General features: G+C 37.3%; 3 protein-coding genes across 3 annotated transcripts; 1 reads left to right on the forward strand and 2 right to left on the reverse strand.

The window, feature by feature from the left end:
- Positions 1–2,418: 2,418 nt before the first annotated feature.
- LOC116003632 (RNA demethylase ALKBH10B-like) lies at positions 2,419–7,417 on the forward strand. The gene is made up of 7 exons (XM_031243532.1): positions 2,419–3,181; positions 5,153–5,283; positions 5,379–5,496; positions 5,829–5,939; positions 6,038–6,153; positions 6,364–6,518; positions 6,614–7,417. Exons 1-7 carry the CDS (start codon positions 2,626–2,628, stop codon positions 7,092–7,094), a joined length of 1,668 nt encoding a protein of 555 aa, XP_031099392.1. The 5' UTR covers positions 2,419–2,625; the 3' UTR covers positions 7,095–7,417.
- Positions 7,418–7,793: 376 nt separating this feature from the next.
- LOC116003633 (probable galacturonosyltransferase-like 4) lies at positions 7,794–9,578 on the reverse strand. Its single transcript, XM_031243533.1, has 2 exons — positions 8,834–9,578; positions 7,794–8,319 (listed from the first exon to the last, which is right to left on the reverse strand). The coding sequence occupies exons 1-2, from the start codon at positions 9,404–9,406 to the stop codon at positions 7,822–7,824; spliced, it is 1,071 nt and encodes a 356-aa protein (XP_031099393.1). The 5' UTR covers positions 9,407–9,578; the 3' UTR covers positions 7,794–7,821.
- Positions 9,579–10,053: 475 nt separating this feature from the next.
- Positions 10,054–13,234, reverse strand: LOC116003634 (auxin-binding protein T92). Its single transcript, XM_031243534.1, has 6 exons — positions 12,392–13,234; positions 11,993–12,243; positions 11,783–11,889; positions 11,322–11,525; positions 10,622–10,689; positions 10,054–10,357 (listed from the first exon to the last, which is right to left on the reverse strand). The coding sequence occupies exons 2-6, from the start codon at positions 12,075–12,077 to the stop codon at positions 10,252–10,254; spliced, it is 570 nt and encodes a 189-aa protein (XP_031099394.1). The 5' UTR covers positions 12,078–12,243; positions 12,392–13,234; the 3' UTR covers positions 10,054–10,251.
- Between the last annotated feature and the right edge of the window lie 958 nt (positions 13,235–14,192).

Raw genomic sequence — 14,192 nt, forward strand, 5'->3', positions numbered from 1 at the left:
ACTAGTTAGGCACAGTCTTCATGCGTGCACGATAGATCAAATCCACACTTTTTTTTTATACAATCAATTGATCTCCTAATGTTTTCTATAGTTATGTGGCTTGACCACAAGACCTTTGACAGTAAGCAAGTTATTAATGCAATGTAATTCTCGCTTATGTGTAATATAATAGTCTGATAGAAGATTGTATGAAATAGACTTGACCAAAAAGATGTTAACAATAATTAAACTCATAATATTTACGTATGAGAATAATATTTCACACATTTGCTCACCTCTTTAAAGACAAAAATTTGTTACCCGCAATGAGAAACATAGTGAAAAACTACTATTCTTGTGCATTATCATTTCACATTTATTTTGGAAAACATAAATATAGTAAAACAATTAAATTAAGGGAAAAAAAATAAATGGTGAAATTCTTTGGTATTGTCTTGTCCAACAATTTATTAGATCACATATATAGTAAAAACAACGAAGTTAATCAAATAAATTTTGACATTGTCTTCCTTGCTCCACTACTAGAAGTAGAGACCACGCTCCTCCGTCACATCTCCTACACAGAGAGCTAATATCGTCTTCACTGACGTTCGAACATGCCTCCTCCCATGTAGTGGTGCAATTGGGTGCCACTAGACTACAAGGTCTTTGTCATATATATTTGACTTTAATTTATATTCTACATAACGTATAAGTTTTGTATCTAAGAATATTATCATATATAAAAATTAGCAAATTACACATTGATTATACCATAACCAACACAATAAAATACATGTAGTCTATAAATTTGTTCAATTAAATAGAAGTGATCCTTCATCAAATAAATGTTCTTCACTATTAATTAATCTATAAAACTATACACCAACAAAAAAAAAAGAAAAAGAAAAAGAAAAAAACCAACGACAACCTTGTAAGTTGTGCACAACAATGTTTTAGAAAACAATTCCCCTTTGGTTTTGTCTACAACTCTACACTAGCTATCATCAAAGTCTCCGCTGATCAAACATGAATTTTTTATTTTTGCAATTTTAAAACAAAAAATTCACAAATTTTTAATGCTTACTTGCTCACCATAACTTCATATTGCAACATTTCTTATGCTCGAGCGGAATAATTTTATAATATAATTGTGGGTTGGAGATTACAAAATCAATTCAACTTCTAGTTGTATAAAAATAAAAATAAAAAATTAAACGAGTTATTTCAATTGTGAGAGTGAAAACTGTGATTTACAGTAACTTTTAAAATAATGACTAAATTGATCGAACATGATTATCTTACAAGAAAATTATGATTTTGATTATCATCAACATCCTTTTAGTCGAGACTTTACATATGTTCTTTCTAATATGATTTATTTCTCGTATGTGGTTTGCTAACTATTACATATGAGCAAGATTGTCATCCAATTTGCACAACTCAGCATTCACATTTCTATAAATATGTTTAATAGGGAACATACTCATGTAAAATGATACTCTGTAGTATCTAATTTGTCGTTCTATATCGTCGAATATTGAATTTTTATAAGATAATAAGAGATTCACTTTTAAATTCAACACTTATTGAATCCTATTTGCACGAAGTAAAACCATAGAAGATAGCCCACATTTCTGCATTAATGCTACAACTTTTGAGCCACAATTTAGGGAATTTATAAAACATTTATTATTTTGTTTGTAAAGTTTAGACTTTCATTAAATTTTGATAGCATAAATTAAATTATGAGTTTTAGTTTAAAATTAGAGTTAATTATTGAAATGGTCCATTCACTATAGTAAAATTATTAATTTAGTCCTGAGTAAACAGTGGTCGAACCAGTAAACAAATAGAGGACTAAATAGTTAAGATTTTTAAAATTGAAGGACTTAATTAGGCGAAAAAAATCAAGGACCAAATTGATAATTTTACTATAATCAAAGAGAAACATATATAGGGCCAAATAGTTAAGATTTTTATAATTGAGAGACTTAATTAGGCAAACAATATAATCAAGGACTAAATTGATAATTTTTTTGAGTCTTATTGACTCTGTTATAATGTAATATTGTAATACTCGACCATAAGGTCTTTGGCACCATTTCGATAATTAACTCTTTAAAATTATAAGAATCTTTACGAATTTGTGGTAAGCCATATTTAGTAAAGTGTTAATGATATAAAGTGATAATATAATTTTATGGAGCATAAAATGTGTTACTAATTGACACTTTAAAAATTTTATTTTAAGCTTTCAAAAAAAAAAGAATTCTTTTAAAAAATATTTTTTTATAAAAAGAAAAGTAATACTCCGTACCAAACTTCTAGAATAAATATGCCACATAGACGCTATTTATATTCTAATATTTACCCCACAAAATTAGGGTATTTATAATCTGGCCACACTCTATGCGTACTTATTCATATAAATCCACCAAAACCTTCTCTTTGCCTAGAACCTCCCCTCTCTATATACAGTAGCATACAGCCATTGTCAAAATTCTCTCTCTAAAAACACTGAAATTTGCCGAAATATTGGCCGTTGCGTAACAAGACGCACAGATTCAGAGCATTCAAACGGAACAGAAAAGCGGAGCAGAGAATTCAATTCATAATTGTGTAAACAGAGAGTTTTGGTTGAAGATGCCGCCGGCAGCTGGCGCCGTAGCGCAGTCGAACCGGGTGCCGTTGGTGCCGAATGTGATGGCGTCGGTAGTGCAGCCGCCTCCGGCGATGGTGTCGGATTCCTTCGCGAAGGACGCCGTGATTGCTTGGTTCAGGGGGGAGTTCGCGGCGGCGAACGCCATCATCGACGCGCTGTGCAACCACTTGACGCAGCTGGAAGGAGGCGGAGGAGGATCGGAGTACGAATCGGTGTTCGCCGCCATCCACCACCGGAGGCTCAATTGGATCCCGATTCTCCAGATGCAGAAGTACTACTCCATTGCCGATGTCGCGCTCGAGCTCCGCAAAGCTGCCGCCAAAAAAGCCGACGAGCGCGAGGCTGCTGCCGCCGCGGCCGCGGCCGCGGCCATGGCCGATGCGAAACAGAGCGCCGCCGTTATGAACGTTAAGATTTCCCATGCTTCTCGGGAGGAGCCTGTTGAGAACAGCGAAAATGGTGGAGGTGAGGTTGTTTATGAAGATTCGATCAGAGACGATTCACATGGTTCTCCTGAAAGTGAGATCACCGATTCAGGTAAGTACTCTTATATTTACACTTTCACTTTTCATTTATTAAATTTTTTCTAAAAGAACTTTTCATTTATTAATGTTTTCTACAGTAATTTAGCTATGTTTTTTAAACATCTCAAATGATACTAATAAACCAATATTCCATCTAATTATTTATTATCTCATATAGTCCTATCAATCACTTTACAAATTATTTATAAATATAAAATGTCATGGTACAACGTACTTATTATTAATTATATATAAAGCATGTAACACAATTAAATAAAATTATCCAGTAAAATTTTTTATATCAATATAAAAAGTGTCAAAAAACAACTTCTTAAGATTTTAAAATTAAGAATTCATTATTAAGAGTTATATTTAAAATTTTGTATAGTGATAATGGTGTCTGATATAGTTGATCAGGATCATAAAATTTTTGATAGTAATACTTCCTTTGTCCTATTTTATGTGTTGGGTTCGGTGAACAATGCTTGACTGAAATTATTTACAATTTAATTTTCCATAATATTATGTTTAGAATTATTATGTAAAATTTATATATTTAGAAAGTATATTAAACTTATAAAGTGTTGGTTTATCCTATAAATATTAAGTAAAACAGATAAAATGAGATAATGAAGTAATGATCAATAGTGCTTCATTTTAAGTGGATTTTAGGAATTGGGATTTGGGATTACTTTGATCTAAAATTGGTGAGATTAAATGATTATTAATGGTGATGGATACTTTTTCAGTTTTTCCCGAGTCTAAAGGATAGTAAAGGTGTTGAGAAAATCGAGGCAGGAGAAAGCAGGGTAGTTTGTTAGGTGATGTGTACTGCTAGTCTGCTGTGAGAACCCCTCGTGGTGGGCGACCAGTCAGGCCATTAAAGTCTTGGACTCTTTCTGTTCTATTGAATCGGATTACTGAATAGTGTACAACGGCCTTTGGTTTTGGCCTATTGTCTTTTACGTCACGCCTGCGCTTTCTGGGCGTCATCTGGAGTTCTGGACCAGGTTTAGTTGAGGCCCAGAACCCCATAAGGCTTTAAATGTCTTCTTACAAGTTAGTTATTGTTGTCTTAATTACTCATTGGGTCAACTCACTTTATTACCTCGTTCACTGGATTGCTGGAATAAAAAAGTGTCAATCCGAATGTTAATTGATCTGGTGAAGGTTGAATTAATCTCTTCGAATATGATTCGAGTCTTATATGTGTTAGTTTTACTACACTCACTCTACGGGCACGATTCGAACTGAATTTGTATTAGTTTTAACACACTCGGTAGGAATGAATGTTATATGCAATTTAAAAAAAAAAAAAGGAAGATTACTATTTTCTATTATAAATAATCATGATAATGTAGAAATTTTTTTTTGAATAAGATAATGTAGAATTTTTAAACTATGTTTCCATTCATTTGAGCTGATTCGATAGTTCAATGCACTTTGTCCTGAAATCGTTGTGTACAGTACACTACTGTACCAAAATCTTTGGGACTTGGACAAGGGATGGTGCAAATGGTACATATTGCTTTAGTGCGGTAGTGCTCTTTACCCCCCACAGTGCAGTTTGCCTGGCCTAGGCTTCTTTTTTCTGTTTATCCAATATGTATATTGGGCAGAACTGTGTGTAGTAGGTCAAAAGCATCTATCTATAAACAACAAATTGAAGTCATAATTGTATAATATATTAGCCAATATCCTTAATGCTGTCTTATTAGATATTGAAAAATGTTATAAGTCATCCAAGAAGTATTACTCTCACTCACCATGTGATCTACATTGATGGATGAAACGAAAAGAAAAATGGCAAACAAAAAATGTCATCTCTGAAACAAATAATTAATCAACCAGTCAATATATATATGGAGTAAAATGGGAATAATACATGGATCTTTGATAATTAGTTAATTACTCGTGCTTTTTTGTTTTGCTGTTCAGTAGTAAATATACCTATACATTGCTCTCTTTTGCTATTGCAAATCAGGATCTCAAGATGTGCAGCCTATCTCAGAGCACTTTGAGTTCTGTTCTAGCCATGAAAACTGTGAGGCACGCCGTTCCCAGTTCAAGATGACAAAGGGGTTCATGGGTAGGGAGCCAGTGAAAGGGCATATGGTGAATTCTTTAAACTCTAACCAATAAGATGTACTTATGTTTATACATTAAGATTGCTTGCCTATGCTTAACAAAATCTTGTTTGTGAATTGTAGGTGAATGTTGTTAGAGGTCTAAAGTTGTATGAAGACATTTTCACTCCAATTGAACTTTCTAAGTTAAGTGACTTTGTGAATGAACTCAGAGTCGCTGGTCAAAATGGAGAACTCTCAGGTGGATCCTGTGATTCGTGACGTTTTTATAGTTAGTTGTTGTTTCCTTTTTGGGCCACAAGTATTGAGATAGTAAAGGGCAGGATCTATAGTTTTGATTCAGCAGGTTTGGGCATTCATTTTTCTTCGCGATTCTTTATATCTGCCATACATTTTTCTCAGGGCCTGAACTGAACTTTATGAGATTTATCCATGTACACATGAGCTCACTGCTACTCATCAACACCACCTTATTATTATTCACTTCATTTTGCAATGTAGTTTGGTTACTCTTCAAAACTCTTTTGCTGCTCCTCTGTAGATATTCGAGCTGACACTGCCATTACTTTTCAGGTGAAACTTTCATTTTGTACAACCAGCAAATTAAGGGCAACAAAAGAGAGTTGATTCAACTTGGAACCCCTATTTTCGGCAATGTAAAAGAGGATCTTGCATGTCAAAAGAGTAAGGAACTTTTAAATTCTATTGTTGTCTTCTTTCTGATTCTCCATTGTATTTTTCTGTTCCCACCTTACCATAACTGGACTAACTTCAATGTTCAGGCAGTAATGAGCCCATTCCAGCCATCCTCGAAGTCGTCATTGATCACCTGATTCAGTGGCATTTAATCTCAGAAAACCGAAGACCAAATGGCTGTATCATCAACTTCTTTGATGAGGTATATACCCTAAGCTCTTCTTCTTTCTTTTTTTTGGTCAGGCAACGAGGTGTCCTGAATAGGCCCTAACGGTAGGAGACACCTTTAAGCTCATACCATACTCTGACTAATCTCCTTTCGTACCCTAAGCTGAACATTTAATCTCAGTACTCTTCTACTTCAGCATTTGATGAGTGTTCTAACTGAAGTAAATCTGCTGTGCATATGTAGGGGGAATATTCACAACCTTTTCTGAAACCACCTCATTTGGAACAGCCTGTCTCTACCCTTCTCCTCTCTGAATCAACAATGGCTTTTGGCAGAACTCTTGCATGTGACAGTGATGGGAACTACAGAGGCTCTCTCATACTCTCTCTTAAGGAAGGGTATGTTAGCTTCACTCATTTCTTAGTTCCGTTCAATTTGATTGTATATACTCGAGTTTTAGTTGAGATGCAGTGTATGTATTAATATTTTGCAGGTCCCTTTTAGTAATGAGGGGAAACAGTGCTGACATGGCAAGACATGCGATGTGCTCATCTCCCAACACAAGAGTGAGCATAACATTCTTCAAAATCAGGGCATGTGTGGAGAACACCAATTCCCCTGCAGAAGTTCCCCCATTGACCAGAGCCATGACACTATGGCAACCTGGGATTCCCTCACCATATGCACCACCTCCAAATGGCACCCCAGACTACAGAACAATGGACATTATCCCCAGGACCGTCATCCGCCCTCCGGTGGTCATGTTGGCTCCCGTTCACCCGGTGGTTCTCACCCCCCGAAAGATCCCTCGAGGCGGCACTGGCGTGTTCTTGCCGTGGACCGTTCGATCCAGGAAGCACGTTAAACATCTCCCTCCCCGTGCCCAAAAACGCCGCTTTCTGGCACTGCCTTCCCCAGATGAAACACAAGAAGCAGACACCACCTCTGAAACCGGTGTTGCCAAAGACGCATGAATCATCATTATCATCATCATCATCAATCATCGTCAGTTCTTTCATTTCTCACACTTCTTTGGGCTTTTACAGATATGATGGTTGCTATTCAATTCCCTGCCATTCATAGTGCCTTAGGAGAGTATTAGTAGTTGAGTTTTATTTTATTTTTAAAAGTTTTAATCTTTCTATATCAACGCAAGGAAAAAAAAAAAAAAAGAAATCTTGGTTGAGTAATTATTACAAGCATTTTCTTTTTGTTTGTTTTTTTTTTTGAAATTATCATGGATTCGACAAAAGTGTTTGTACATTAAAATGCAGAGAATATCATGTCTTGAGTACAACAAAGAACAGAATGGGAGGCCATGAGTTCGAGTCTCAATGAGAGCGATGTTGATTTGTTAGGCTTCAGTAGGTTGAGAAAATATATATGAACATATATTACATGTAACAGGGTCAATAGTACTAAAAAAAAAACAATAGAAACGTATATATGCTATGATTATAATAACGTTATACAATAGTAACAAATTAAACGGATGTTTGGTTGTTAGACTAATGATTAGAGGACCATTGGGGCTCTTAAACAATTTTTTTTTTTTTTTTAAATTTTTGTTGGGTTTTTTTTCTTTTTATGTTTGTTTCTTTTTGTGTAATTTGCTTGTAGTTTAGTTTCCTAAAATACCTATCCTCTTCCCTAAGTTAGCAAAGGATCGGATAAGAAAAAAGAAAATTAAATTTAATTCATTCATTCCACGAAAGAATTCCTTGAGGTGCGATAAAGATCATAAGGAGCCCACAAATGATCAACACTGCAAGGCCTTCTTGAATCCAATCTCAGCCATGGCTTGCCCTTTCCGCTCCAATGGAGTAAGCTAATCGGACCGGGATGCAAGCTCCGGCATTTCCCTTCCAGGTTGTCGCCGCCGAGGCCGTGCTGGTTCCACCGGTGATCCACCGGCATTATGTTCCCGGCCAGGACGAGCAAGAACGGCGGCAAAGAGCCCAGATGGTAGATCTTCTTCTGCTTCTGCACTTGCATCCAGTCCTCCACTTTCTGGGTGTACCCTCCTCGCCGCCATTTCTCCACGTCCATGATCATCACGCCCGTGTTGAAGTAGCAGGGGCGCCGCCCCTCGAACGCCTTGGCTAGCTCCGGGTCCGACCAGAACGCCGCCGTGAAGTAGGAGGTGAAGTTCGCGTGGCAATACTCCGGCGCCGCTAGCACTTTGCCGCCCAAATCCACCTGTTACAAATATAGAAATCGGATAAATTCTTAAACAATATTATTCTTAGAATATTGTAAATTTGTTGTATTATTTCACTTCTGCAACTTCAAGATAGATAAATATGTAAAGAGCAAATACAAATTTTGGTCTCAAGATTATTAGCTTTTGGTCTATATATTTCATTTCTACCAAATTTGGTCCTACCATTATTGTTTTAGTACCAATTTTCATCCGCGACTATTGTTTTAGTGCCAAAATTCAGTCACCCATTTGTTCAAAACGTGTAAAAATTTAAAAGTATTAAGGGTATTTTTATCATTTTTAACTTAATATCCAAATTTGAGCATGAATAAAGGGATTGATCGCAAATCACATTTCTTTCTCATTTTACCTTTTGGTACTAATTAAATATGTGAACCGAATTATTATTTTGCTAATAGTCGTGGACCAAAATTAGTATTTGTTGAATATGTAAATAATATTATTGTTAGAATATTGTAAATTTGTTGTATTATTATTATATATATTCACCTTCCAGAGCTTCAAGATGTCGTCCACCACGACGAGATCGGAGTCGAGATAAATGACGCGTTTGACGTCGGCGGGGAGAATGTCGACGAGATAGGCCCTGGCGTAGTTCAAGGGCTGGTCCAGCGCCTGGCGGATAGACTTAGAGATCAAGCCCCTGACCCGGGCGGCGTCGAAGCGGTAAACCTTGAAGTTGAGATAGGGAAACGTGGACTGGATGCTGGAGAAGACGTCGGGGTCGTGCCGGAGCCAGAGGAAATGGAAGACGACGTTTTCGGGGCAGGTGGAGTGCTGGAGGATGGAGAACACGGCGGCCATGGTGCCGCGGATGTAGTTGGCGTCGAGGGTCATGACGACGTGGATGAAATCGGCGGAGGAGGAGGCAAGACTACAGGTGTCGCCATTGCGGAAAGCGGGAGCTTCGTTGAAGATGGGGACGGCGGGCTTGCGGATGGTGAGGCGGAGATTGGTGGCCGAGGAGGAGGAGGAGGAGGAGAAGGTGAAGGAGAAGGAGAGGAAGAGAGACAGGAGGCCAATGAGGAGTGGAACACAAGAAGAGAAGCTCCCGGAGGCCATCCTGCCCTTTGCATTTACAATGGGGGAAAGTCGGCCATTGGAGGCTGGTTAAGAGAAGGTTTGCGAACAAGAATGAAGTGGCAATAAAATGGGATGGGGAGAGGTTGGTATCATTGTGAGGGAGGGAAGAAACCTCGGAGAATCTCACCTTTAATTTGCATCATTATTATAACACATTCACAATACCAAAACATTATTATTATTGGTCTTTAACTTCCTATAAACACTCACTGTTTATTGGTCTTTTTGGTTTGAGACCATTAACACAATAATCTAAACTGGCCAAAGACCTTAGTAGGGCATTCGGTTTACCTTATTGTAATCTAAGCTAATTTAGATCATTGTAGTCATTTAACGACGGAGTCACAAGACAAGCTTCACATATAACACGCATTCGGGTAGTGGTTGAACACTTTCCCTTAAATCAAAATTTGAGTAAATTTAGTACCTCCATTGTCCATAATGTTGCACTAGTCCCTCCATTACATCATGTTATGGACTAAATGTGCAATATTGTAGATGATTAAAGAATTGATTTTGCTCAAATGGACAAACAATGGAACAACTCCAAGGGCCAAAAGTGTAATTTTCTCTTTTTTCGTTCATTAATATTTTATGATCAAGCATAGAAACATAGAAACATGACCTTGGAAAAAAAACTAACTTTTTACCATCAAGAATTCAATAGTATAGCATGAAATGCCCAAATACATTTAGTGATTAACTATTTCTATCACCTCCAAGGAAAACACTTGGATGTTCAGTGTAACAAAAATACAAAAATTCATGGACATCTTACACTTGTTTCATTGGCTTCTTTCTGGCAGCATCTTTAGTTGAAGAAGTTAAAGTTCATCTTTTACTGTAGTCTGATGGCACTCCTCATCCCAATAATAAGGGTACTTAAGTCTAGCAGCCGTGTGTGGCATGAGCCAGTCGTCATATATGAACCTGAAAGCAAATGTCACAAAGCAAAAATTGATTCCGCATCCATCAAAGGCTGGCAGCAAACAGGATATGACATCTCAGTATGACGTGATCAGAGATTTCAAACGAGAGAAATCCAAGCATCATTCACATACTGTTTTGTATTGCCTAGTCAAGCATACTACATGTGCTAGAATATAGTATTGGGGATGCAGAAGAAGAAGAAGAAGAAGAAGAAGAAGAAGCTTATTAAGATCTTGTGGTGGCGTTAAGAGACAAAATGCTTACACTTTCACTGGTGGGCGAGATATAATAACCAAGACTTGTAAATCCTCTGATTCACCAGTGTTCCATACCTGGAATGGAATAGTAGAAGCATGTGCCTTAAAACACCGGAAATGATGAAGAGCTAGAATCTAAACTGTGATTGACTCAAAAGATGGTAGTAGCTAAAACATCAAGTAGGGAATTTACGAATGAAGCTCTTGACAAGTAATTTTATGATTTGAAAAACACAAGACTCCCAGGCGTTCCAACAATCATGTGTTTTCCTTTAATCAATCTATTATATCAAATACTTTGTTGGTAATAATGTGGAAGTCATTTTCACTTTTTCCATTATTATTACTTTATGGATCTACTTGGTGATACCGTAAGAATTCTACCACTTAAACAATGTATCTAATGAGTATCAGTGGATCATCAAGGAACTTGGTACTTCCAAGAAGTACAACTGATCAACAAAAGATAGTCAGCTAGACAGCTACTATTTTCTTATTGTTGCACTCCTGATTTGACAAATACAGAGTAATAATCTTCACAACACAGCATCTCTCGAAACACTAAAAATGAGAATCAAGATACATGACATTAATATAACTTTGTCATATCCCAAGCACTTCCATACGTCTTGAAATGGCCATGACAATTACTTACTAACCATATCTCATTTAACTGACAAAAGTGAAAGAATAAACAACATATCTACCTGATGAGCATCATTAGTAGGTATATGAAAAGTGCTATTTGTGAAGATAGGCAATTCCTGCGGGTTCCCAGGGTATTTTGGATGTGAGTTAGATGCAAGGTAGAGGGTACCACTCCCCTTCAGCACAACAAAGACTTCCTCACAAGAGTGTCTATGAATTGGTGTTTTTGAACCTGGGGCAAATGTTTGGAGCCATACCTCTACCTGTCCAAATTCTTTTTTCAGACATACAATCACCATTGTAGAAGTAAATTGCTAAATGAAAACACAAATCGTCTCTGTTATAAGTGGTAAGAAAATATACAAAAGATCAGTTCATTATTGATTATTGAATATTACTCCTGTTTTCTACCCATACAGCAATAAAGCAGAGAAATATTTGCAGTTTTTGGAAGCTCATGCAACAAATTCTTTCCTAAATTTGACTTTATATTGGAAATTTATGAATTTATGAATTTCACCTCTTTCATGCCATGCATTACTGAACCTACAAGCGTGATATGAGATAAACCAGGCCTTCCATAGTTATCTTGTGGAAGCTCACTGATATTCCTAATTAGCGGTAATCCTGCATCGGAGAACAAAATTCAGCCCTTATTTCAGCACTCTAAACAAAATTAAATCAGAACGGGCATGAGGCATCGAGACTCGCGAGTGAAGTGAAGACTTACCTTTGATTGAACAGTGCGAAGCTCCGACGGTCGAGAAGAAGAAAACAACCGCCAATGACCAAACTCCGACTAAACGCCGGCTCATTTTCACAAACTTCTCCGGTCTCCCTCTCCGACGCTTGGCGAGGATTCTCGAACAAAGTAGGACATGGATGACTAGAAAGAAGGCCTTCGGGTCTCCAAATTGATAACTGGTCCATTCATAATGGGCTTTTGTTTTATGCAATCAGCCCATCTTTAGTAGTGGGCTTCTAATTAGCAAGTGGGTCATGACACATATAAAAAAATAGGGAAAAAGGTCAAGTAAGCCCACGAATATTTCACGAAAAGTCAATTAGACCCTTAAACTTTAAAAAAATGTAATTAGATACATAAACTCACGATTTTAGCTCAACCTACCCCATTAGCCGGTTAACCATCATGTCATTGCCGGTAAATGCCCATGTGGCATCTTAGTTGGCAAAAATATTAAATTAAAATTTAATTTTGCCACGTAAGCATAGGTAAAGAACGGTGGCAGAGTGATTGTTTTTGGGAGCAACAGTGGCGGAGCGATTCTTCTTCTTCAGATCTGAGTTGGGAGCAACGGTGGCGGAGGGATTGTTTTTGGATCTCTTCTTCTTATCTGAGTTCGGAGCGCCACGAGCGATGGTGGTGAAGCGATTTTTCTTCCTCAAATCTGAGTTCAGAGTGACGGTGGCGATTCTTCTTCTTCAGATCTGAGTTCGGAGCATCATCGCTACCCGTCTTCCAGTTTCGTCACCTTCGCGTTCTCATAATCTCTGCACGTCTTCCGGCTTAACCACCTCCGCAGAAGCTTTGTGCAATTTTGTCAGTGTATTAAATTTATTTATAGTATTTTGTTTTTTTTTTTTGAATAAATTTACCATGTTTTGTTTTGCAGTGGTGTTTGTCTTGCAGCATAGTATATTTCACAACAATTTAAAAGAGTTGGCGATGGAAATGGGATCTGGGTCGGTGGTTCGCCGGAGGAAGAAAAGAGATCAAGGTCGCCGGTCACTTCCACCATTCACCGTCCGCTCACCGATGAGAGAGAGAGAGAGAGAGAGAGAGTGAGAGCTGGTGGTGACCGGAGATGGCGTTGGTGGTTGCGATGGCCGACGGTGCTGGCTGCTCGTTGTTGCTCCGATCTGCTGCCTTCATCGGTGGTAGTTGTGGTGACTGGGGAGAAAGACGAAGTAGTGACAGTGCCAAGATGGGGTGTTGAGGGAAAGAAGCAAGTACGGTGGTGCTGTGTCTGCTATGATAGTTTTTTTTTTTTTTTTTTTTTTTTTTTTTTCATTTTTTGCCCGAAAAAAATGGTGTTTTTCCGGCAATGCAGAGTGAGTTTCTGGGTTGTGGGATTTGGCAAGAAGTAGTGAAGAAAAATGAGAATTAGGGCGTTAATTTGTTTATTTTAATTTTTTTTTTATTGTTTAAGCTTATGTGGCAATGTGGCAATCCAAATAATCAAAACATAGCTGACTTGGCGAGCCACGGAGGCAATTACCGGTTCTTATCGGAGAGGTAACCGGTTAATGGGCTCAGAAGACTCAAAATCGTGAGTTTATGTGTTTAATTGCATTTTTTAAAAGTTCGTGGGCCTAATTGACTTTTCGCGAAATGTTCAATAGCCTATTTGCACATTTTCCATAAAAAATATCATAGTACATTATTTATATACATAAAGTACATTATTTGTAGATAGAGCCGTGTGCAAGCATTGTGCAGGCTTGCAAGTTTTGGCTGAATAAAGATTGGCAAATCACTATTAATTCTTTCCCCGTGAGTCTAATAAAGTTGTTGACGGGCTGGCAAAGGTTGCTCTTCGAAAGAATAGAGATTGGATCGAATTCAACGTTTTTCCTGTGGAGCTTAGAGACATCCTAGACATGGATAGAGCAACAATGTCACCCTCTAAGGGGGTTTATGATTGTACTGGGTTTTCCCCCTTCCCCTTCCCCCCAAAAAAGTACATTATTCGATTACTAAAAGTACATTATTTTGTATATTATATTATCAAATAATATGCATTCAGCATTCAGTATAAAAATAATGTATTTTTACTATATTAAAATGTATTTTGTATTTAAGAAAAGTACATTATTTTGTATAATGTACCTTCAATACATAAATTATATATTTTTAATATATTACAAATTTTCTTTTTTATTATTTATATAATACTGTGTGGACTATG

This window comes from Ipomoea triloba, chromosome 14 (assembly GCF_003576645.1).
Source record: "Ipomoea triloba cultivar NCNSP0323 chromosome 14, ASM357664v1".
In the NCBI taxonomy this organism is placed as follows: Eukaryota; Viridiplantae; Streptophyta; class Magnoliopsida; order Solanales; family Convolvulaceae; genus Ipomoea; species Ipomoea triloba.

What these genes read in the sequence shown, in the direction of transcription:
- LOC116003634 (XM_031243534.1), bottom strand. Translation starts at nt 12,077, where the DNA reads ATGAGCCGGCGTTTAGTCGGAGTTTGGTCATTGGCGGTTGTTTTCTTC. An exon ending in TTCGCACTGTTCAATCAAAG is followed by an intron (nt 11,890 to 11,992) that starts GTAAGTCTTCAC and finishes TCTCCGATGCAG; the next exon opens with GATTACCGCTAATTAGGAAT. An exon ending in CTACTAATGATGCTCATCAG is followed by an intron (nt 10,690 to 11,321) that starts GTAGATATGTTG and finishes ATTCCATTCCAG; the next exon opens with GTATGGAACACTGGTGAATC.
- LOC116003633 (XM_031243533.1), bottom strand. Translation starts at nt 9,406, where the DNA reads ATGGCCTCCGGGAGCTTCTCTTCTTGTGTTCCACTCCTCATTGGCCTC. An exon ending in ACATCTTGAAGCTCTGGAAG is followed by an intron (nt 8,320 to 8,833) that starts GTGAATATATAT and finishes TATTTGTAACAG; the next exon opens with GTGGATTTGGGCGGCAAAGT.
- LOC116003632 (XM_031243532.1), top strand. Translation starts at nt 2,626, where the DNA reads ATGCCGCCGGCAGCTGGCGCCGTAGCGCAGTCGAACCGGGTGCCGTTG. An exon ending in AAGTGAGATCACCGATTCAG is followed by an intron (nt 3,182 to 5,152) that starts GTAAGTACTCTT and finishes ATTGCAAATCAG; the next exon opens with GATCTCAAGATGTGCAGCCT. An exon ending in TCATCAACTTCTTTGATGAG is followed by an intron (nt 6,154 to 6,363) that starts GTATATACCCTA and finishes GTGCATATGTAG; the next exon opens with GGGGAATATTCACAACCTTT.